We start from the raw sequence: 24720 nt of genomic DNA on the forward strand, positions 1-24720 counted from the left end.
GTTTTGCAACATCTGAAGGTCCGCAGGTTGGAGACCACTGCTCTAAAATATAGAAATCTTACTATTTGAGGGTCCATACACATATAGGGTACCTAGGAAATGATGTTTATATGCACTTGTCTCTTCTCTACCCCCTTATTGCTTGTGGACTCTTGAAATCAATATTACATTTTCAAGTGAAACCGGCCTGAATTTATCATTGGAAACCAGACAACCCCTTTAAAGTGTTTCTGTCACTTTAAAACTTTTGACACATCTCTTAGGCTGCATTCACATCTCGTTTTTGCAATACGGTTCCCGTATCCGGTTTCAGTGTAAAAACCGTGCGGAACCGTATTGCAAACCGTATGTATAAACATTTCATAGAAAACCGTATGCCAACCGTAGCATCCGGTTGTGCCTGTTTTGCATCATTTACGGTTTTATCTGTTTTTTTTCCCGTACACAAAACCGCAGTCTACTACGGTTTTATGTCCGGGTGAAAAACCAAATACAACCCGTATACGTTTATTCTTTTTAAATGGTGGTCAATGGGAACCGTACGTGCGTACGGTTCCATCCAGTTTGCACAATACGGTTTTGCAGTTTGCACGTGCGCAGTGTTCTTCCCACAAATAGAACAAGAAGAACTTTATTTAATTAAGCACAAACATAAAACCGTATTCATTTTGAAAAAACGGATTAAACCCTATGCAACCGGACATCCGTTTTCAAACCGTCTACGGTTTAAAACCGTACAGAGGTATATACGGTTGTATACGGTACAGTCCGGTTTTGAGACATACGTTTTTTGTTTTTTGTTTTTTACAAAAAACTCATACGGGAACCGTATTGCAAAAATGAGATGTGAATGCAGCCTTAGACATGTCATACGTGTTTTTTTTTTTTTAACAATGAGGGTTTCGGTGAAAAGACCCTCACGATCCCTAGAATGAGGCAGAAAAAGTGCACTCATAGTTGCACAGTATGGGCTCCATAGATTTACTATAGAGTCTGTCCTGTGCAGTGATGAGTAAGACTGGGATAGGGGCAACTAGCTTTGCACTTCTTCTGCCTCCGTATGGCGATCAAAACTTTTTAAAGTGACAGGGTCACTGTAACTGCAATGCACTTGCCTAGGCTTACTCTCCTGCCCAAATCAGACAATGTTGTGGACATATTCAGCTGCACATTGCGCACCAGGGTTGGGTATCGTCCCATTAGAATAGAATCTGTGCATGATACTCGCTGGGTGTTGGACAGTTGTTTTAGCAACCGGACTGCCAAGCATTGCATTTCTCCACACCCACTGTCAGATTGGGCAGATGAGCATGCCTGAGCAACACTTATGTATAAATAGGTGTTAAAGGGGTACTCCGCTGCTCAGCATTTGGAACAAACTGTTCCGAATGCTGGAGCCGGCAGCTCGTGACGTCATAGCCTGCCCCCTCATGATGTCATGCCGGCCCCCTCAATGCAAGTCCATGGGAGGGGGCCTGACGGTGGTTACGCCCCCTCCCATAGACTTGCATTGAGGGGGCAGGGCGTGATGTAATGAGGGAGTGGGACTATGACGTCACGAGCTCCCGGCACCGGCTCCAGCGTTCGGAACAGTTTGTTCCAAACGCTGAGCAGCGGAGTACCCCTTTAAGATCTTTTCAGCAAACACCTCAGGTAATCCGTCTTGTCAATACAAGACCCACATGATTTCCTTAAATCAGTAAAGTGTCATTGCAGCGTGTTCTTTTGTGGGATGAAGAGGAGGATAAAAAGATACAAAAACACAGACTTACAAGACATTTCCTTTCAGAGCTGAATGATGTAGAAGATTAAAGCCTTGCTGATTCTGGATGGTAAAATCAATGTTCGGTATGTCAGTAAGGATCTCAATGATGCTTTTATAATCCGCGGTGATAGCATAGTGAAGCGGAGTATCCCCATGTAAGTCCTAGAAACACGGACAGCAAGTTACACACTATTCTGTATTGTTACTGGGAGATTAATACTGCTTCATATATATATGGTATTTGGACCTGCCCTATACCTTGTACACCACCCCTATTCTCAATCGCTGTATGAAGGCCGACAAGGTTGTATCGGGAATTATAACCTGGTGTGAAGGCGATAAGATTTCTCAAAAGCTTTTGTGTGATGCACATTTTAAAAGCCAAAAGAGGCGAGAGGCTAAATTAATGGGATTTTTCCATACTCTACAGGATAGATAACTAAAGTCTGACCACTAGACCCCAACTGATCACTAGAAAGGGGGCCACGAGTCGCCCAATCATGAGTTTCAATGGAATGACTCTTGTGTATGCTCCCTGCCACTCCATTCAGTATGAAGGATTTACTATTATAAATTTTGGTGTCATTTCTGCCAAAAACTGGTTTACGAGATTGCCCCACATTTATTATGTGTTTTAAACACTTCTTAGTCTTGCTTTAAATAAGGTGTGGCTCAGTAGAAAAAGCTGTGACTGGCACATGATTTAAAAAACAAACCAAAAATTATTCCACAATTCTTGCATAACATTTTGTTTTAACCTCTTAAGGACCCAGCCATTTTACACCTTAGGACCCGGCCATTTTTTGCACATCTGACCACTGTCACTTTAAACATTAATAACTCTGGAATGCTTTTAGTTATCATTCTGATTCAGAGATAGTTTTTTTCGTGACATATTCTACTTTAACATAGTGGTAAAAACATTTTGTAACTTGCATCCTTTCTTGGTGAAAAATTTGAAAATGTTATGAAAAATTAGAAAATTTAGAATTTTTCTAACTTTGAAGCTCTCTGCTTGTAAGGAAAATGGATATTCAAAATATTTAAATTTTTTTTTCACATATACAATATGTCTACTTTATGTTTGCATCATAAAATTGACAAGTTTTTACTTTTGGAAGACACCAGAGGGCTTCAAAGTTCAGCAGCAATTTTCCAATTTTTCACAAAATTTCCAAACTCACCATTTTTCAGGGACCAGTTCAGGTTTGAAGTGGATTTGAAGGGTCTTCATATTAGAAATACCCCACAAATGACTCCATTATAAAAACTGCACCCCCCAAAGTATACAAAATGATATTCGGCCAGCCTTTTAACCCTTTAGGTGTTTCACAGGAATAGCAGGAAAGTGAAGGAGAAAATTCACAATCTTCATTTTTTACACTCGCATGTTCTTGTAGACCCAATTTTTGAATTTTTACGAGGGGTAAAAGGAGAAAATGTATACTTATATTTGTAGCCCAATTTCTCTCGAGTAAGCATATACCTCATAGTGTTCGGCGGGTGCAGTAGAGGGCTCAGAACCGAAGGAGTGACAAGGGGATTTTGGAGAGTACGTTTTTCTGAAATGGTTTTTGGGGGGCATGTTGCATTTAGGAAGCCCCTATGGTGCCAGAACAGCAAAAAAAAAAAAAAAAAAAAACACATGCCATACCATTTTGGAAACAAGACCCCTTGAGGAACGTAACAAGGAATTAAGTGAGCCTTAATAACCCACATGTGTTTCACGACTTTTGCATATGTAAAAAAAAAAAAAAAAATTTCACTAAAATGTGTGTTTCCCCCCAAATTTCACATTTTTGCAAGGGTTAATAGCAGAAAATACCCCCCAAAATTTGTAACCCCATCTCTTCTGAGTATGAAGGTGCCCCATAAGTTGGCCTGAAGTGCACTACGGGCGAGCTACAATGCTCAGAAGAGAAGGAGTCATATTTGGCTTTTTGAGAGCAAATTTTGCTCGGGGGCATGTCACATTTAGGAAGCCCCTATGGTGCCAGGACAGCAAAATAACCCCCACATGACATACCATTTTGGAAACTAGACCCCTTGAGGAACGTAACAAGGAATAAAGTGAGCCTTAATACCCCACAGGGGTTTCACGACTTTTGCATATGTGAAAAAAAAAAATTCACAAAAATGGGTGTTTCCCCCAAAATTTCAAATTTTTGCAAGGGTTAATAGCAAAAAATACCCCCCAAAATTTGAAACCCCATCTCTTCTGAGTATGGAGGTACCCCATAAGTTGACCTGAAGTGCACTACGGGCGAACTACAATGCTCAGAAGAGAAGGAGTCATATTTGGCTTTTTGAGAGCAAATTTTGCTCGGGGGGCATGTCGCATTTAGGAAGCCCCTATGGTGCCAGGACAGCAAAATAACCCCCACATGACATACCATTTTGGAAACTAGACCCCTTGAGGAACGTAACAAGGGGTACAGTGAGCATTTACCCCCACTGGTGTCTGTCAGATCTTTGGAACAGTGGTCTGTACAACATTTTTAATTTGCACAGCCCACTGTTCCAAAGATCTGTCAGACACCAGTGGGGTGTAAATTCTCACTGCACCCCTCATTACATTCCGTGAGGGGTGTAGTTTCCGAAATGGGGTCAAATGTGTTTTTTTTTTTTTTTTGCGTTTGTCAAAACCGCTGTAACAATCAGCCACCCCTGTGCAAATCACCTCAAATGTACATGGCGCACTCTCCCTTCTGGGCCTTGTTGTGCGCCCCCAGAGGACTTTACGCCCACATATGGGGTATCTCCGTACTCGGGAGAAATTGCATTACAAATTTTGGGGGGCTTTTTTCCCCTTTTACCTCTTGTCAAAATGAAAAGTATAGGGCAACACCAGCATGTTAGTGTAAACAATTTATTTTTTTACACTAACATGATGGTGTAGACCCCAACTTCACATTTTCATAAGGGGTGAAAGGAGAAAAAGCCCCCCAAAATTTGTAACACAATTTCTCCCGAGTACGGAGATACCCCATATGTAACCCTAAATTGTTGCCTTGAAATACAACAGGGCTCCAAAGTGAGAGCGCCATGCGCATTTGAGGCCTAAATTAGGGATTTGCATAGGGGTGGACATAGGGGTATTCTACGCCAGTGATTCCAAAACAGGGTGCCTCCAGCTGTTGCAAAACTCCCAGCATGCTTGGACAGTCAACGGCTGTCCAGCAATACTGGGAGTTGTTGTTTTGCAACAGCTTGAGGCTCCATTTTGGAAACAGTGGCGTACCAGACGTTTTTCATTTTTATTGGGGAGGGGGGCTGTGTAGGGGTATGTGTATATGTAGTGTTTTTTACTTTTTATTTTATTTTGTGTTAGTGTAGTGTAGTGTTTTTAGGGTACAGTCACACGGGCGGGGGGGGGGGGGGGGGGGGTTTACAGCGAGTTTCCCGCTGCGAGTTTGAGCTGCAGCGCAAAATTTGCAGCATCGCAAACTTGCGGCCTGATACTCACTGTAAGCCCCCTGCCCATGTGAGTGTAACCTGTACATTCACAGGGGGGGACCTCCAGCTGTTGCAAAACTACAACTCCCAGCATGCACAGTCTATCAGTGCATGCTGGTAGTTATAGTTTTGCAACAGCTGGAGGCACACGGGTTGGGAAACACTGAGTTAGGAAACAGACAATGTTTCCCAACCAGTGTGCCTCCAGCTGTTGCAAAACCCCAACTCCCAAACATTCTCAGGCATGCTGGGAGTAGTAGTTCGGCAACATATTTAGAGCCAGATGTTGCCGAACTACAATTCCCAGCATGCTTGGAGTTGTAGTTTTGCAACATCTGGAGGACTACAGTTTGCAGACCACTAATACAGTGGTTCCCAATCTGTGCCCTTCTAGATGTTGCAAAACTACAACTCCCAGTATGCCAAAACTGTCCAGGCCTGCTGGGAGTTGTAGTTCTGCAACATCTGAATGACCAGATGTTACAGAACTACAACTCCCAGCATGCCTGGACAGTAAGGGCATACTGAGGGCTGTCTGGGCATGCTGGGAGTTGTAGTTTACAGGGTCCCATTACAGCAATGCATGTCGCTTTACGGCGATGTGCATTGCTGTAAAGGGCCCGACCGCGGCTGAAGATCAACTCACCTGTTGCCGCCGCCGTCTTCATCGCTGGGATCCGGGTCTTCAGGGACGAGGTAAGTACCGGGGCCGGTCCTGGTCCCCTGCACTCCCCCGTCCCCCGCTGCGTCCTCCGGTCTTCCTCCCGTCCTCTCCGGACTTTCAGGAGCTGGGCAGGACGGGAGGAAGTAATCGCCCCCCCCACCTGCGATTGGTCGGTTAACTAACCGACAGATCGCAGGGTATAGAAGGAGGTGGCCGGCTTGCCACCTCGCTCCTATACATTAGCATGGTCCTGGCTGTCTGTGACAGCCGGGATCATGCAAAATTACCGGGCGGTCGGGTCCCAGAGACCCGATCAGCCCGGTATCGCCGCAGATCGCAAGGGCGATTTCCCTACATTTCCTACATGGCCCCCCTCGGCATTTGCCCTGGATGCTTGCTGAAGGATTTCAGCAGGCATCCAGTTCAGATCTCTGCCCGGCGCGCGGCAGGGACCAGAAAACGCCAGGGCGTATGGATACGCCCTGGGTCCTTAAGGCCCAGGGTGTGAGGGCGTATCCATACGCCCTGGGTCCTTAAGAGGTTAAAGTAAGCCAATAGTTGGGCTAAACTTGCACTAGACCGTCTAAAGATGTGCCACATTTATCCTGATAGATGTGCCACATTTTTAACTGGACTAAGTGCTGCCTAAGGCCTCGTTCACACTGCATACATTTTGTAGGTGGAGTTCCCCTAGCTGAATGTTCGCTTGCGGATGGCTCTGCTAAAATTGTTGGTGGTAGGACTGCACAGGTGTGCACCGTTTCAATGACGGAAATGCAGTTCGGCATAATTCTGTCCAAAGAATGAACATGTTCATTCTTTGGGCAGACGTTCTTTCCGTGGGTGGAATTCCAGTGTGGTTATTCCGCAGTCTAAACATTGCAGCAGAATCCCATTAAAAACAATAGGACTCTGCTGCAAGTGGATATAAGCAGCGGAGTGTCCGCAGTGTGGAGGAGACCTAAGAGGTTGCGCTGCGTTACATAGTCCAACCCCAGCCAAAAATTAGCACTGGTCTACTAGATCAGCTCTCGTTTACTGAGCCTATTACATTGCTCAGTATTGGGCAGGAAGGGGGGGGGGGGGGAATCAATGGATCCTTTGTGCAACCCTTTACTTCTGTCAATCCTTGGCCACATATGTCCTGTTACACAGGGTGATGTGTAACTGATGAACAGTGATTTTTAAACTCAACAAAAGCATGCGATCAGCTGATCAATGAGCATACAGCTTTTGACGTGATCCTGAGTAAGGAACACTGATCACTGGCCCTATTACACTGGGCCATTATCAACCTATTCAATCCCATGTAATAGGGCCGAGACAGTATTAGTAAACCTTCCCCTGTGACTAAGGGGCTTTTAAAACCAACTGAGCCATAGGTGATAAATATGGACTGTAGGACAACCCCTGTAAACAACTGCACCAGAATAATCCATCTTCGGGAAAATTTTCATCAGTGGAGTGCACGTTGTGGTAAAAATTCATCTCCGAAACTATAGGGAACAGCAACTTCCATTGGGGTTGGATAATTTACACATAGAGTAATAAATATGCACTCATTTCACACCAAACACCTTATTTTTTTTGTTCATTAAAAGCTTATCTACCATAAACACAATTCACACCAACCCAAGAAGAAATACCTCACCTGCATATTTATGGCAGAATTAGGAATACATAAGACTTGCGTCACTTCTGTAAAGCCTTTATTGACGGCAATGTACAGGGCAGAGCACTTGGCATTGTTGATGAGTTCTGCATTGGCTCCCTTGGCCAATAAAACTCTGACGACAGCAGCCTGGTTTCTGTGGAGGAATGGCAAATGTTAAGGAGCCAAAATATTAGAATTGTATACTTCCCCCAACACTGGTGACATCTGGAAGTCTGCAGACCACAGTTCCTCCTTGTGCGCACGACTGTTCTGCAAAGTATGTTTTCACTGTTTTTAGGGGCAATGGGCTGTGCCATTTCTGGGGAAGCCATGGAGGCTGTCCTTTTCCTTTGGGAGCATGGGACTGGACCATTAGTGGATGAAATATATATTGTGAGACCCTTGAACTTAGTTTTTAGGTGTCCTCACAATGTAGTGGGCTGCCTAGCACGGTCCTAGAGTTCTCTGAGACAAGGGTGTATGGGCTATATAAATACGATAGGCACTATGCCCACCGTGCGTAAAAGTTTATCTATAGTTCAATCTACAGATAGTCCTATGTATGCTTTCTATGATGATGCTAAATACTAAAGTTTCTTCTAAATTATAGTTTATATTTCACTTATGCCAATGCCACAAAGCAGGTGTGTTATATAGCTATGGGGAGGCTTAAGACATCCATTCATCACTCTTACCCAAAAGCAGCATAATGTAAAGCAGAATCCCCTTCGTCATCCTTAAGGTCAATGTTTGCATTGGCTTGAAGCAAGACCTTCACCACCTCCAAGTGTCCCAAGTGGGATGCAACCTGTAGGGCTGTTCTGCCTTCATTCCTTATATCCACCTACCATGGAAAAAAAGAATCATGAACCTTACAAGAGTTTTGTCATAGAACGAGACCTCTGAATAAGATTCGGTTCTCTTTTAACCCTTGCCAGATATTGTAATATGAACCTTTCCAATAAACTACTGTCCAGCTTTTGCCAAGTATCAGCTGGAGGGGACTCTGGCCAAGGGTGACACAGTGACTTCTTTTCTTGCTCTGATGTGGGCCAAAGTGTAATGTGCTTGAAACTTCTTTTTAATCATCTGGAATGACTGTGATTCTAAGCAGGCCGGGGTCTGGTTTGCCTCATATTAAAGGAAGGAATCCTGCTGGAAGGCGGCCAAATCCATCAAACCAAGCCACGGTCAATCAAGTAAAGGGTTATTCTACGGGGAGGAATCCGCTGGGTATACAGACTTAATCCAAAGATTTTTTTTTTGATTGCAGGATAATGATGACAATTATAGGACGCCATAGTAGGCCTGCATATTACGAGAGGTACCTTGTCTGGGTGTTTCAGTAGTAATTCTCTCACTCGGCCTGTGTTTCCTTGGGCTGCTTCAATAACCAAAGAGCTTGGGCTCTCACAATCAGTCTTCTGAGCAAGTATCTTCTCTAAGATGGAAACCAATGTACCTGTAAAAAATAGACATTTGATGGAGTCATTGAGGTAGCCGCATTTTCGTACACTCATTTGCTGTATGTAAAAGAAGGTGAAAGAAGGTTTTTAAAATATAAAGCTAAGCAAAGTTACGTAGGACTTTTGACCATGAACCCATACCTACCTTTCATCGGTTCGTTGACCCCTCCGGTGGTCGAAATATCAGTTTAAAAAGGTATGCAAATTAGGTTTTGGAGCCCACTTGGTGTTTCCTCAGCTGCTAGAGCCCAGCACAGTTCAGGTCCTTCACCGGTTGGGCTCTTCATTGGGCATTGATCACTTCCTCTACCCCTCCTATTGAAAGCCACTCGGCTGTACTGTAATGCCCAGCGCATATGTGACTGTGATATCTCAGTGCTGGAGGAGTCAACAAACTAATAAGAGTTTTGTACAGATTCAGGGTCAAAAGCCCTATACAGCCACACTCTTATTTTATACCCTAAATACCTTCTGACAGGTCACTTCAAGAGCCTTGAAACATGACTGGGGATTATTAGCCAAGAGCTAAACCCCTCCAAAAGGAAGAGTTACTGTAATTCATGTGTATGTAAAACCAAACATTAGGCAAAATAAAAAAAACTAAGGCAAACCAAGGCAGATCTGCTTTGAATATTAAAATCTCTGTATAAAACCTCAGACTGCAAATACTTTTTTCCCATAATAAGATCACGGGGCACATGTCCTGTACTTTATGAACACTAAAAGCTGCATTCAGCCAATAAACTGAACTGTGACACACAAAGGGTGTTAAAGCCTTTGTCACACATATACCTCTAAGTGAAAGCTCTGGCATATACCACTGTATAGGCATACTATGGTATACATCACCCAATGTAAGAATAAATAAATACTTTTTCTTGGGAGGCCACTGTATAGGAAAGTGCAATACATACCAGTGTAACAAAAGCTAAAAGGACAGACCTTTGGCCCTTGGTGGGTGAACTGGGACCTAAAGATAAATTTGGAGTAGAACCAAAAGTATCCCTGGTGCATAAGCTGAATGTAACAAAACCATAGCTTATATTCTATAGAAGTATGCTACTGTGTTGCATTGTGTGCTTTCCAAATGGGAAAAGAGGGGGTAGTTCACTTCCAGACAGCTCTGGCGGCAGCTTATCTCCCTTAGAACAAAAGGATCAGGCAGGAGAAATCCAACATGTTCAATCCATCTCTCCCCATACACATTAGACCGTCAGCATGTCGCACCAAAATGAGCAGGTTAGGATAGGGCTGGGCGGTATACCGGTTCATACCGAATACCGAAATTTGTGTGCTGCACGATATGAATTTTAACCCATACCGCAATACCGGTTTGGCCCCTCCCCCTTGGTAATGAATTAATTATCAGCCCAGCGCTTCCCCATCGGGGAACTAATCATATGTGACCTGCGAGCGCTGTTCTGCCCCCCCCCCCTCAATTAATTATTAGCCCAGCGCTGCGCTGTCCCCATCGGGGTAAAAACTCACATATGTCACCGCAAGCGCTGCCCTCCTCGTCCTCCTGTTTGTTGCAGCCGCCGGCGCTGACACTCTATAGCAGTGTTCTTCAACCTCCAGATGTTGCAAAACTACAACTCCCAGCATGCCCAGACAGCCGTTGGCTGTCCGGGCATGCTGGGAGTTGTAGTTTTGCAACATCTGGAGGTCCGCAGGTTGAAGATCACTGCTCTATACTGTATCCCTATGCCCGGGCTGCAAAAGGTAAACTAAACTTTAACTTCACCTTCCCCATCGGTCAGGACCAGCTTCCTGGAGAGGGGAACGTCGGACAGCCATCAGACTATCACTGGCCGCAGCGATGTTCCGTCTCGGCCGGTGATAGGTTGAGCATACTGTGATGTAAGAAGCCGGCTTCTCACATGACAGTGGGCTCAGCCTATCACCGGCCGAGACGGAACATCGCTGCGGCCAGTGATAGGCTGACGGCTGTCCGACGTTCACATCCCCAGCGTAAGGCCAACGTAGAAACATCCGTTAAAGTTTATTTTTGTTTACCTTTTGCAGCCCGGGCATAGGGATACAGTATAGAGTGTCAGTGCTGGCGGCCACAACAAACAGGAGGACGAGGAGGGCAGCACTTGCGGGTGACGTGAGTAGAACCCCGATGGGGACAGCGCAGCGCTTGGCTAATAATTAATTTGGGGGGGGAATACTGTTCTATACTGTGGAACCACCATAAGTTTTAAAAATACCGCGATACACATATTTGGCCATACTGCCCAGCCCTAGGATAGGACAACTTTTTCCTAATGTGTATAGGGACCTTTAAAAGGCATACTCCACGGCCGTCATGCCCCCTCCCATAGACTTGCATTGAGGGGGAGTGACCTGACGGTACGAGGGGGTGTGGCCGACTCCCGCAGCGTGCGCACAGCGCTCGGAACTAAATGTTCCAAACGCAGCCGGAAGGCTGCGCAAGTAAAGTACCCCTTTAAGGTCATGCAGTTTGACAGATAACAGGCAGAATTTTGTCCACGTCACTGGAAGTGATTAATCTATTATGTAAGAGGTTTCTCAAGATCACTAAAAGCATAAGTAAGGCAAAGCTATTCACAAAATTACTCAGTGTTTGAAGTGTCTGAATCGGAAGATGGAAAAGACCATCCCTGTCCATATGGTCTACTAGAGCACAAGAATGTCATAGAGGGAGAGATAAAACGGCTGGATCTTGGCGGAACATTAAGCTAGTGCAGAGTCAAGCAGCAGCTATGGTGTCTGTAGACAGGTTATAATCAGTAACTGGGTGTTCAAAGCTTTTAGAAAGGATTTATTAGGTAGTGAGTAAGAATAAAGGGGAAACTATATTTTCCATGCAATGTTTTATGCAGTGTAAAATGACTGGTTTCATCTCTTACGTTTGGGTTCCTTGACGTTTTCTGTCGTCATTAAGTTTGCGTCGTCATCTCTCTGATAAGACGTCAGGCAGGCTGGGTTAAAGGTCCAGGACTGTCCACCGACAGACAATCTCATGTCTCCGTCCTCAAACACTTTGATGACTTTGCCAATCTGGCCTAGTGCCTGATACAACAAGACAGGGAGTGTAGAATAGTGATTATTGTTAGCTTCAAGAGTCTGGAGCTGCTGTGAGATTTTCCCAGCTTCCGTGCACAGAATAAATTGTAATCTTTATTATACGTCTTTACAGGTCACCGCAAGAAGACAGATTAATAAAACCTAGAATGAATAGAGGACAGTGGTGTTTCCCACAGCGATCTGTCTATGTAAAGGCTAGCTAATGTGACCCTGTGGTTTTCTCCTCTATCTATTGTCAATTTATTGGCCGTTACCAGTAAGTGTGATGAGAGTAAAGACAATAAGAAAAAGACTTTAGGAATTTTATCAACCATTTTGAACAAATTCCATACTGCAATTGTTCTATGCAACATGTCACACTGAGGACTTACTGTTTTCAAGGGCTCACAATATAGAGCAGTACTTTAGATTTGTTAAAGCCAACAATCACACGTAGGGTAGCATCCTTCTTGGTTAATTCATTGTTTTCTTCTAAAGGTGGCCATACACAGATAGCTTTTTGGGCTGACAGCTATTCCTCCTGACCCCCATATAGACATGCACCCTTGGCTTGGCCAAAAGGAACCATGGTCTGGTCCAAAGCAAGCACACAACACCTCAATTGGGTTCATTTTTTCTGCTCCTGTTGCTAAAAGAACTGTTGTTTATGGACCCCAATGGAGTGTTATCCCTACCTTTTTCCTTTCCAATATATATATATATATATATATATATATATATATATATATATATATACTGGATCATCCACTGACTTATTTTTATATAAATCCATAAGTTCATGGTCAGATTTTTCTACAACAATTTGGTCCTTAAGAAACTCATTAAGACTTTCCTATTTTTTTTCTTAAATGGTCACTAACCTTTAACAAACCTTTTAGGATTAGTTATTGTGTGTACATGAGAAGTAGCACTATTTCTGGCCATTTTATAAGTTGTATATGGCATTTTTTTTCTCTGCAGGCTCCGGCTTCAGCTATTGGGTTTAGAGTAGCTGTTATGATGTCTCCCATACACTGCACACACACACATACACACACACACACACACACACACACACAGAAGAGGTGATACTGCTCTCCTATATCTTTATAACACACTATCGGTAGCAGCATGGAGACATTATAGAGCAGTATTGAGCAGTGTCAGTTGTAAACCCAACACTGGGCTGAGATAGAACACTTATCAGAGCATTTAGCTGTCTGTCTATCTGTGTCTCTTTCTGCAGCTACCTCCTTCTCCCTTTTAGGTCTATGCTCATTGAAGACATTATATTAAAGGCAGAAGTTCGAGGTGTAACATTTTCCCTGAGTCCCAGTACCGGATCTAAAACTATCAATTTAGAGGACTAGTACTTTTTATAATGGCAGTACCACTAACATTTCTATACTGCTGGCCGAAGCTTATGGTCCAGGTTTGATAAATTGGAGGAACTGATGTATTTGGGCCCAATTGTCCCATTACTGACAGACTGAAGAACCTTGCTGTGTATGACCAGCTTTAGCTACACTAAGAATTTGTTCAAAATGGTGAATGATAGCATCATCAGACAGATGAGGAATTGACAAATTTGCACAGAGAGTTAAATGATACTCCTAAGCAGCACTGTGTAGTTTTAGTGCTCGCTATTTAATGTCACTCACAGGGGCCATATCATCTGTCCATTCCCCATGACCAACTTGTAGCTTCTTGACTGTATCCATGTCATCCATCACACGCACAACATCACCAACCCAAATACTGTTGTGCTATAAAAGGAAAGAAAAATAATAAAAACAAAAAGCTTATCTCTATCTTAAGCACAATGGAAAGGGAGCAACTTATAAAATATACAAAGCGTTTTGGAAAATGTCAAGCGTAATTTCGTACTTGAACACTGGAGGGAAGCACTAGGTAATGAACGCACATCACACCACCGAGTGGCAGAAACTGCGCAAATGTGATGGGATGCACAAGACATACACCCACCATCTCAAGCAGAGGCACCATGGGGAACTACAAGCCAGAGCACAGAACGCCCAGGTGCAACCGCCATTACATTCATGGATAAGTCAAGGAGTCAACAGAGAACATTTGTTCTTTGCATGAAGAACAAGAATTATTCTTTCTGTATCTCTTAATTATAGGAAATGTAGGTGTAGCATTAACCATTGTGGCCTCAATTTCATCTCCTCTTGGTCAATCTTTCTATCTATCTTTATCTCTCTCTGTCACATTTATCTATCTATTTATGTAATATTTATCTATTTATCTAATATCTATCTATCTATCTATCTATCCATCCATCTCTCTCTTACATCTATCTATATAAGCAATTATCTATCTATCTATGTCTCTCTGTCTAATATTTATGTAATTAAATAAGTCAAATAAATCTTTTTACTATCTATCTATCTATCTATCTATAATTCCAAAGAAGCAGCACATCTGCCCAAGGCTAATGAAGAGTATATTGGTGCACGCAGTCATAGGAGGCTTGGTTGGGTACTCCAACTTCAATACAGTAGAAAAAACCGCAGCACACAAAAAGGTGTCTTTAGTGCAAAAAAAATGCTATTTTTTCCATCTTTAGCAAGATATACAAAGAGTGCAACATTTCGGTAGTCTCACACGACCATCTTCAGGCAATATCTCTGTCACATCTATCTAAAACCTACCTATCTATATATGTAATTATCTGTGTCTTTCTGTCTAATATCTATGTAATTATCTGTGCCAAATAAATCTATATTTTATCTATCTATCTAAACAAAGAGAGAAGCAGCAGCACTCCAACAGTATGAATATATAGTATCCGGGTGCACACCAGTGAGATGTCCAGGTCCCAATGTAGATATTCAATAGAAAAATCACTGCAGCATTCATAATTAGTATAGAAAAATGGTGTAGCTTTATTCCATCACAGGCTGGCCTTGCCAGCCTGTGATGGAATAAAGCTACACCATTTTTCTATACTACTTGTGCTGCAGTGATTTTTCAATTGAATATCTTTCTATCTATCTCTATGTAACTTAGACTGTAATCTTGTAGGCCACTATTTATAATAATTTACTGTAAATTATGCATTTCTTCAAATCACAAGAAAGGAAGTATGTAAATTTATGTAAAATTGCATAACATATGTAACACATATGCAAAACATATGTAAAAACAGTATAAAAAAAAATATAAAAAAATATTACTAAACCTGTAGTAAAAGTCATCTGATCTAATAATGATTTTCAGGGATTATATGACGTCACAAGCATCTGTGAGTGTGATCATCACGACTGCAGCATCTCCAGGGGAAGTGCATGTAATGTCCATAGAGTGAACTGATGTCAGGAGAGAGGAATTTACACCTTGTGTCTCTCTTCTAAACATTAGGAATGATTGAAAATAATAAATCCTATTAGAAACTACTTGGACCATTGTATTCTGCTCTCCAGGTACCTTTGTTAGCGCTCCAGGATGGAAGGTCCAACGCGTTTCACTGTTGTACTGAACTCTGACGTCTCCTCGTTCTGTAATCCGGTGAACGGTTCCTGTTTGACCTATAAACTGCACAACGAACCAGACTTATAAACAGCAATGATAATAATAATAATAACCAGCATCTGCCATCATAGAAAACCAGGTCTAACAGGGCTCATGTGATCCCCCTTGCCTATTAAAAGCACCATAGAGTGTCACATGACTGAATTAACATATAGTGCAGGGAACTTTTCCACCCCCCCCCCCCCCCCATTTAGAAGTGTCATTCACTTATCGCGTTATTGGCAGTGCATCTTATAGATGCCTTAAAATAAAGGGATTTCCCACAAATTACATTTATCACCCATCATCTACCTAATAAATGTAGAAAGGTTGGTGGACCAACCAATCCCTGAAACAGAACAAGCCATTATTCCGCATTTATAGAGTGGTGGTTGTCAAGCATGTCCATTGCTCTATTCAAAATCTAAGGGACTGACAATGGCTCGTGTGAGACAGTGACAGGAATGGTGTTTGGGGATCCCTATATTTCCCCAAGGTATCTGTTGTATGTGGACATCAGGTTTCAGGAAGCGCATATATCATCCAGGGAAAGCTAGGTTTGATATGAGGAGTCCAGCAAATAGTTAACATTTCTTAGCTTGCTAGGGAATTTGGTAGGTCCTGTTACCAAATTACCTGCTTTGGTAGTGGGACCTTTAATCCTCTTCCTGGGCCACTCCAGATTTTCAGGTTGGCCCCCAAGTTAGCACAGTTGCTGAGGCCACTTAAAGGGGTATTCCGGCCATAAAAATCTTATCCCCTATCCAAAGGACATGAATGGATGGGGCGTGGTGTGATGTCACGAGGGGGTGTGGCGTTGCAGCACATCTCCAGTCCCGGAAACAAAGAGGTATACGAGACTGGAGCGGCAGCCCAGCATAGAATGTGGATGCTGCATGGAGATCGCGGGAGGGTCCCAGAGGCGGGATTTGGATAGGGAATAAGATGTATATGGCTGGAATACCCCTTTAATACTAGGCTAACAAAAGGTGTAACAGTCTGCAGTAAGAGGATATGAGGAACCTATGATGAGAGCTGGAGTCCTGAGGTGGGCAGCCTCAAAAAGGGGACATTTACCTTGCAGCTATTTTACTGGTTCTGCAGAGCTTGGTTGTTGTTCGAAAAAACCCTTAAAAGTCTTTCTAGTCTTATAAGGATGTTATAACACCAAAAACAGCCTACAGACATGTCTGTATCAGTAAATATATGCATTACATTGAATGGGCTTGAAAACAGATCCTTAAAGAGTACCTATCACTAAATAAACTTTTCTAAACTAACTCAAGCTATGTTCCCTAACTACACCTAACACCCCCCCGCCCTTAAAGATGTTTTAGGAGCTTTAAAAAGCTCTAATTCGCCTGTCTTCTTGCTACTGCTGCCGGCAGAAGGATGTGGGCGGGCCCCAGCAGGTGCTACGTCACTGAAGCCTGCTGGGGGGCACAGTTTCCGCCCTTACTTCGCTTCAGTCTGGGGACCGAGAAGGAGCAAGGAGCAGCGGAGTTTAGAGCTGCAGGCCGTCTGGAAGAAGGTGAGAACATCTCCACCACTATCTCACGGTCTCCAGTAGGCCGCAGTGCTCGCAGCGCTGTGCTAGTAAAGTCCTCTGTAGCGTTGGCGTAGTGGCAGCTTATTCACAGGTGGCAGGGGCGGGGGCGGTGGTTGTCTTTACTGTAGCGGAGCGGCGGTGGAGGCTTGTTCACTGGTGAGGGTATGCAGGGCAGCGCTGCACTGACATTTGGCCATGTCAGGAGCACGCCCTGCTGTGAAACAAGCATAGTGTTCGCTTCCACCTGTCTGATTGACAGGCGAGGAATTACGCTGAGCTAGTCACGTGGTCTGCGATTTCGGACTCATACCAGGTCGGCACGAGTCAGAAATCAATACAGAAGGCTTGCGGCAGGACTGCTAGGGAGACCCCTACTGGTTAATGTTTTACAGTTAAAATACACCATAAAGGAGGCAAAAAAAATTTATTCAAACCAATTACAAAATAATTCAATAGGGAATGAACTTTAATATATCAAATGTTTGTTGGATGAGAGGTACACTTTAAGATGCAACCGGTTTTGCAATAGCTAGACTGGGGTTCAGAAATTAAGGGATTCTCTTGTTTTCAGCTTAAACCCCAGAAGGTGTGGACTTTGCTGCAGGGTGATCTACAGGTCACAGTCCTCAGTAAAGTCACCTTTTGTCAGATGCAGCAGCAATGACTGGACACTAACATGTAGACAGGATTGGAACCTGGTCACTGCACTGAACGAGCAAGAGGGGAAACAGAACAGGATAGAAATCAGAGATCAGGACTGAAGTGTGGTCAGATGGAGACAGATCAGAACCAGGAGGAACACAAATGGACACGGCATCTAGGCTGGATGGGAACCGTGTCTCAGAACTGAGGTAGCAAGAGGAGAGACAGAAACGGTTTAGAGAGTGAGACGTAGGCCAAGTCTTGGAACAGGGTGGAAGGAGCCAGGGGGACAACAAGGAACCAGAGACTAGGATTGGATACGGAAACTGGAAGCAGAAGAAAAGACAAGAAAAGAACCAGACGGCTGAAGGTAGATCCAACAGGAACAGAGGCTGGGCAGGACCTGAACAAGAATTACACTATGAACTGGCCACCTCAACCGAATGGCATTCCTGCCAATAGAACACAGGAGTGTATAAATGGGGAGAAGGGATTATGGCACTACAAGGAAACAGTGTACAGAGACAAGTGGGATTGGTAACAGCCAGTTGTCAATTTAGTCTAATATTTCTTGGAGGAACAACAGAAAGAAAGTAGAATGTAGTGTCATGGTTTAGTGGTACTGCTACAATAAAAGAGAAGTGCCCTCTCTCCTATTATTATGCATGAAAAAATAATACATAACTGCAGTACAGCGTTTTGAAAACCAATGCATGAAATATTATAATAAAAATGTGTCTACACTACATGCTAGAAACATTTACCTCTGCCATCTTAGGATTCCATCCACCATGTCCCTCTTGCATTTCTCGCAAGATTTCCACATCCAGGAGACATTTGACTTTGTCGCCATGTTGGAATGGATGCCGTTCTGAGCTCTCCTTCCTCTGAATTTCTGCAGGTTTACCTATATTGGCAATAATAAAAAATGTCACTTTAAGGCGTTTGAAACAAACTGTTCCGATCTCTGGAGCCAGCGCCGGGAGCTCCTGACATCATAGCCCCGCCCCAATGTCATCACGTCCCGCCCCTCAATGTAAGTCTATGGGAGGGGGTGTGGCGGCTGTCACGCCCCCTCCCATAGACTTGCAATGGGGGGGTGGGGTGGGGCGTGACATCATGAGGGGGCAGGGTTATGACGTCACGAGCTCCCGGCGCCGGCTCCAGCATTCGGAACAGTTTGCTCCAAACGTTGAGCAGCGGAGTACCCCTTTAACCCTACATTTTTTATATACATGGGAAAGCTCTTGTTGTACACATCAATTGTATCCACAGGGCTCCATTAAGTTATGGCCTGAAGAATGTGCATTTTGTCTTCTTTAGCCTAATAAAGGTATTAATTATATATAAAAGCATAGTCGACTGTTCTTTTCTATACAGAGACATTCTACAAAAAAGAAAAAAAGGACACTATGCAATATAGTTTTTTTTTTTTAAATGGGGTCAAAGGGTGACATATGTCCTTGTATGTATCAGGGTGAAATGTATACATCAGGCAATACTTCCTGTGTATATTTGTAATCAGACATGATGTGAACAGAGCCCTAGATATTGATTATCTGTATTGAAAATGCAGCCATACTGACAAATGCAATGATATCATACCAAGCTTCGGTAAATGGTCTTTGTAATAATGTCCTCCTGGAGCATCGGCAATGCATTTTAGATCTACTTTGCCCTTGTGGCCAACTCTGTAAACGTTTGTAGTTCCATCTGCCCAGGTAACACTTGCCACACTGCGTCCTGTCTCAACATCCCATCCGCGAATATCAATAACTCGTCCGACCTTGGATTCTCCACCTAGGTAAGAGTACAAAGACATTTCTATACACTATAAAGTGACCCGTGCTACTTATCAGAATTTTAATATAAAGTTCTATAACTCTTCATCATACTTATTTGGGGAGATTTATCAAATGGTGTAAGAGAAAAAAAATGGAGTGATTTCCCCACAGCAGCCAACCACAGCTCAGCTTCCACTTTACCTGAGTTGTGATTGGTTGTTGTGGGAAAAGTTCCGGTTCCGTGTTTCCGTGATGCCGCTTGCGATGACGTCACTTATAGCGAGCACCTCTGCCAGGATGTCCCCGCAGGCAGATGTAAGTAGTAGTCACTTACTAGCAGCTACTTACTAAATAAGGGAGGACCTGCCTACCACCAGGGGCTAACCTTGTCTACTTAGGGGGTAAAACTGTTTAAATGAGAGCCCTACCTGCCGGGGGTCATATACATCTGGGGGCCTGTCTACCTACTGGGAAGCCATACCTGATCAACAGGTAGGACTCCCTAGTAGGTAGACATGCCCCCAAATAGATATGACCCCCAAATCTATCTGGGGGTCATATATATCTGGGTGTCTGACTACCTACTAGGGAGCCCTACCTGATGTTGGTCATATCTATTTAGGGGTATGACTACCTACTGGGGAGCCCTACCTGATGGGGGTCATATCTATCTGCGGACCTGTCTACATATGGGGGAGCTCTACCTAATGGGGGTCATATCTATCCGGGGGCCTGTCTTCATATGGGGGAGCTCGACCTAATAGGGGACATATCTATCTGGGGCTCTGTCTGTCTACTGGGGAAGCCCACCCCTTCCTACCAACTGGGGGGACATATCTATATGGGGCATTATTTACTCACTAGGGGAGCCCTACCTGCCTGATAAGGAGACGTACCGAATTGATAAAGTGACATACCTTCCTAAAGGGCACTACCTACTTAATGGGGCGGACTTACTTATCAGGGGCCCTATCCACCTAATGGGGTGACATACTGGTCTGCCTATTACGTTTCTATGAATAAAATAACTTATTTGCATACTATTTTGGTTGAAATTATTTTATGTACCAGGACAAGTGGATTGTCATGAGGGAAGTAGTTTTTAAAAATATTTCCACACCCCTGGATATATATGACTAATAAGGCCACCCCCTTGAATCCCCTGTCCATTAAATGTGAGGCACAATGTCCAAAGTTTCCGAGCTCGCCCTTATTTTTAATCAGCAAGGGATGGCATACAGTATATTAGCGATAGGCCAGACATCTTGTCATATGGTGGATATAACAGATGCCCTTTCCTGGCCCCAATCCCTTATCTACCACTTGACATTGTCATTACACTTACCGTCCTGGTTCCCCCATTCCCAGTCAGGTCCGCGCACAACTTTGGCTCCTTGGAAGATCCCTTTGAGGACTATACGGGGCAATCCCTGTCGGGGAGTCAGCATAACTCTAGAAAAGAAAAAAGAAAAACTTTAGGACACCATAACTAAATAACTATGAAAAACAGACTTTAGCCTAAAAAGGTGACTGTTTTTTTTCCCCAAGATTAAAAAAGACATGGCTGCTTTCTTCGATTTACTATGCCATACCTGCCCAAGAGTTGTGTCCCGTATTTGGGGGTTTGTTACCACAAGAAGTGATGACCTATCGCTGGGATATACCACTTCCTGATTACTATGGATCCCCATAATTATTTAAATAAAGAGGGCAGCAGCACAAGGTAAAGGGGTTTTCTAAAACATTTTGATATATGGCACATCCTCAAGACAGGACATTAAAGGGGTATTCCAGGAAAAAAAAGCTACAGAAAGTTAAATAGATTTGTAAATTACTTCTATTAAAAAATCTTAATCCTTCCAATAGTTATCAGCTGCTGAACTTGAGTTGTTCTTTTCTATCTGACAACAGTGCTCTCTGCTGACACCTCTGTCTGTCTCAGGAACTGTCAGGAGCATAAGAGGTTTTCTATGGGGATTCGCTCCTACTCTGGACAGTTCCCGAGACAGGTGTCATCAGAGAGCAGTTAGACAGAAAAGAACAACTAAACTCAAGTTTTTACCTGGAATACCCCTTTAATATCTGATTGGAGGAATCAGTTAATCCTAAAGGTATGATCCTCACCGATCATAATGAAATGGGATATCCTGGCAATATGCTAAAGCATTATAAACTGGGAATACCCCTTTAACTAACATTAGACTTAGCCTTTACATGTTTTGTGCCAAAATCCTACTACTAGGGTAGGGTCACACGTGCTGTATTTTGCTGCCTATTTTCCTACCCATTGAAGTAAAGGGATATCAAAATTATCTCCAGAAAAAACTACTGATACGGCAAAATACGGCATGTCTGACCCTTCCCTTAATATGATAGAATTTCCAGAAAAGTACTCACGTCATCATCCCCTAGCTATTCAGCCATTTCCCTGATATATCTATGGAGTGACAACTATAACACCCACCCATTTACAGGGTTACCACACAGCTTTCTCAAGCTCCTGAAATCTTGTTAACTGTGTGAGTGACGTAGTCTGTGGTCATGTATGCTGTCACCAGCGAGATGACAACATAGACGGCCATCTCTCTCCATCAGTTGGTGCATAGTGTCGTGCACATTCTGTCCCCTGTTGGTGACCCCCCCCCCCCCTCACCCCTGTGACTCCTGCTCCGGTGGACCCTTCACATTACATGGATGATAATTCATCTGAATAGCTGAATGTAATGCTATAGGCCAGTGGTCTTCAACCTGCGGACATCCAGATGTTGCAAAACTACAACTCCCAGCATGCCCGGACAGCCAACGGCAACATCTGGAGGTCCACAGGTTGAAGACCACTGCTATAGACAATCACCAGCAGGGGTTGCGATATATCAGGGTTCGAGAAGGAAAACGGCAATGGCTACTTTTTATAAAGAGACAACCCCATTTAGCACATAGCTACATCCATACTATATTTCCCCATTAAATGGGCACTGTCAGATACAAAAACTTTTGATATGTTGTAAAGCATGTATAACCAGTAGGGTTTGCAATTGCTTCATTAGAACATTTTCAGTATTTCATACTGTAAAATCCAGTCAAACAACTGCCCCCCCTGCCTGCTTGGACACATACTAGTCCTGCTGTGTCCATGAGTCATCACCTATGTTATGGACACACTTCCTTGATTGACAGCTGTGAGTGCAGGGCTCATAGCTGGAGGAACAATCCTCCCACTGTCAGCTTGTGTCCGGCTACTGTCAGTGAGGACAAGCTGGGAGTTGTAGTTTTGCTAATGCTAGGGGAGATGTGAGCAGACAGCATACTGAGGGAGGGGGCGGAGACCTGCACAGTGAGGCCACGCCCCCTCCCTTTGAGAGGAATTCAGACTAGTGAGCTAAATTAAAAGTGTAATAAGAAAATAAATAAAGGTGCTAGACACATAAAAATTAGATGCACATGGTCAGGAATAGGTACTGTGTGATATATATATATATATATATATATATATATATATATATATAAAATGTTGTTGGATCTGTCGGGCACACTTTAAGGACTGGGTTGGGGACCACTGTTCTAGGTGGTGACTATGATTGACCATCCAGAACTTCCAGTCATGATCACAGGATCTTCTTATCGCAGTGTTCCTGTTGCACTTCTCATTTCTGGGACTAATTAAATGTTTTTTTTCCTGGTTTTGTTCAAACAGATATCGCTTTTTCACTGCATTATAACACGTATTACAACTTTCTCCTATACCTTGTATGGCCCTAAATTACATTAAATGGCCATTTTATTAGAGCCCCCTCCTATATAGTAGTGTGTGGGACTCCCTTTGACTAGAGATGAGCGAACTTACAGTAAATTCGATTCGTCACGAACTTCTCGGCTCGGCAGTTGATGACTTTTCCTGCATAAATTAGTTCAGCTTTCAGGTGCTCTGGTGGGCTGGAAAAGGTGGATACAGTCCTAGGAGACTCTTTCCTAGGAATGTATCCACCTTTTCCAGCCCACGGGAGCACCTGAAAGCTGAACTAATTTATGCAGGATAAGCCATCAACTGCCGAGCCGAGAAGTTTGTGACGAATCAAATTTACTGTAGGTTCGCTCATCTCTACCTTTGGCCTTTAGAATCTCAGTAATTCATCATAGGGTAGATCCCACTAGATGTTGAAATTGCAGGAAAATGGTCCCATGCAGGATGACTTCTCTCTGGTGCCGTAGATTAGATGGAGGTCCTGACATGCCCTGAACAGCTTGTTCTATCTCATCCTACTAATGCTCTATAAGAATAAGATCAGGGGACTGTGAAGGCCAGGGAACAAGATAAACTATTGTGTTTTGGAGCCAATTCATGACTTTACAACCCCCGCAGCATAATGCATTGTCCTGTCAATAGTGTCATTTTACCATAAGATCTACTGTCCAAATGTCCATCCACAGGTATCAGAGGAACCAAGGTGTGCAAGGAAAACCTTCCCCACACCTCTGGAGCTGATGTCTGTTTTCCTCCCTTCCCTTCTGTACTAATGTACTGTGCGATTCTTCAATAAAGATGGACTACCGTATATACTCGAGTATAAGCAGAGTTTTTCAGCACGATTTTTTGTGCTGAAAACGCCCCCCCCCCCCCCCCCCCTCGGCTTATACTCGAGTGAACTCTCCGCCTGTCAATCCCTTCTCAGTGGTCTTCAAACTGCGGACCTCCAGATGTTGCAAAACTACAACTCCCAGCATGCCCGGACAGTCATCAGCTGTCCAGGAATGCTGGGAGTTGTCATTTTGCAACATCTGGAGGTCCGCAGGTTGAAGACCACTGAGAAGGGATTGACAGGCGGTGATGATGAAAGGGCGGAGGGATGATGACGGGTGTCTGGATGATGACGAAGGCCGCAGTGGTCTTCAACCTGCAGACCTCCAGAGGTTTCAAAACTACAACTCCTAGCATGCCCGAACAGCCGATGGCTGAAGGGATTGACAGGCGGTGATGATGAAGGGGGGGGGGATGATGACGGGGGTCTGGATGATGACGGGGGTCTGGATGATGACGGGGGGGGTCTGGATGATGACATGGGGGGGGGGGATGATGTATTTCCCACCCTAGGCTTATAGTCGAGTCAATAACTTTTCCTGGGTTTTTGGGGTGAAATTAGGGGCCTCGGCTTATATTCGGGTCGGCTTATACTCG

The 24720-nt window shown here is 43.8% G+C and overlaps 2 protein-coding genes across 20 annotated transcripts in view; one reads left to right on the forward strand and one right to left on the reverse strand.

Annotated features, from left to right (window-relative positions):
- The window catches only part of LOC130293498 (taste receptor type 1 member 2-like), a 261468-nt gene that overhangs the window by 120793 nt on the left and 115955 nt on the right, over positions 1 to 24720 (forward strand). The window contains exon 6 of one of the 17 annotated variants that reach the window (XR_008848225.1): positions 8813 to 8930. The exons of the other annotated variants lie outside the window; for them this stretch is intronic. The gene's annotated coding sequence lies outside the window, so the exon portion shown is untranslated. Of the gene's footprint in view, positions 1 to 8812; positions 8931 to 24720 lie in introns of those variants that run through there. 17 annotated transcript variants of the gene reach the window in all.
- MIB2 (MIB E3 ubiquitin protein ligase 2) overlaps positions 1 to 24720 on the reverse strand; it is a 105485-nt gene that overhangs the window by 23776 nt on the left and 56989 nt on the right. For 2 of the 3 annotated variants that reach the window (XM_056542243.1, XM_056542244.1), the window contains exons 4-13: positions 20893 to 20999; positions 19369 to 19563; positions 18528 to 18670; positions 15489 to 15596; positions 13700 to 13804; positions 11882 to 12044; positions 8868 to 9001; positions 8235 to 8383; positions 7537 to 7693; positions 1773 to 1927 (exon numbers count right to left, since the gene is read on the reverse strand). In XM_056542243.1, coding sequence (XP_056398218.1) covers positions 1773 to 1927; positions 7537 to 7693; positions 8235 to 8383; positions 8868 to 9001; positions 11882 to 12044; positions 13700 to 13804; positions 15489 to 15596; positions 18528 to 18670; positions 19369 to 19563; positions 20893 to 20999 — 1416 coding nt within the window. The remainder of the gene's footprint in view (positions 1 to 1772; positions 1928 to 7536; positions 7694 to 8234; positions 8384 to 8867; positions 9002 to 11881; positions 12045 to 13699; positions 13805 to 15488; positions 15597 to 18527; positions 18671 to 19368; positions 19564 to 20892; positions 21000 to 24720) is intronic. The other variant, XM_056542245.1, reaches the window with a different exon arrangement.

This window comes from Hyla sarda, chromosome 10, assembly GCF_029499605.1.
Source record: "Hyla sarda isolate aHylSar1 chromosome 10, aHylSar1.hap1, whole genome shotgun sequence".
Classification (NCBI taxonomy): Eukaryota; Metazoa; Chordata; class Amphibia; order Anura; family Hylidae; genus Hyla; species Hyla sarda.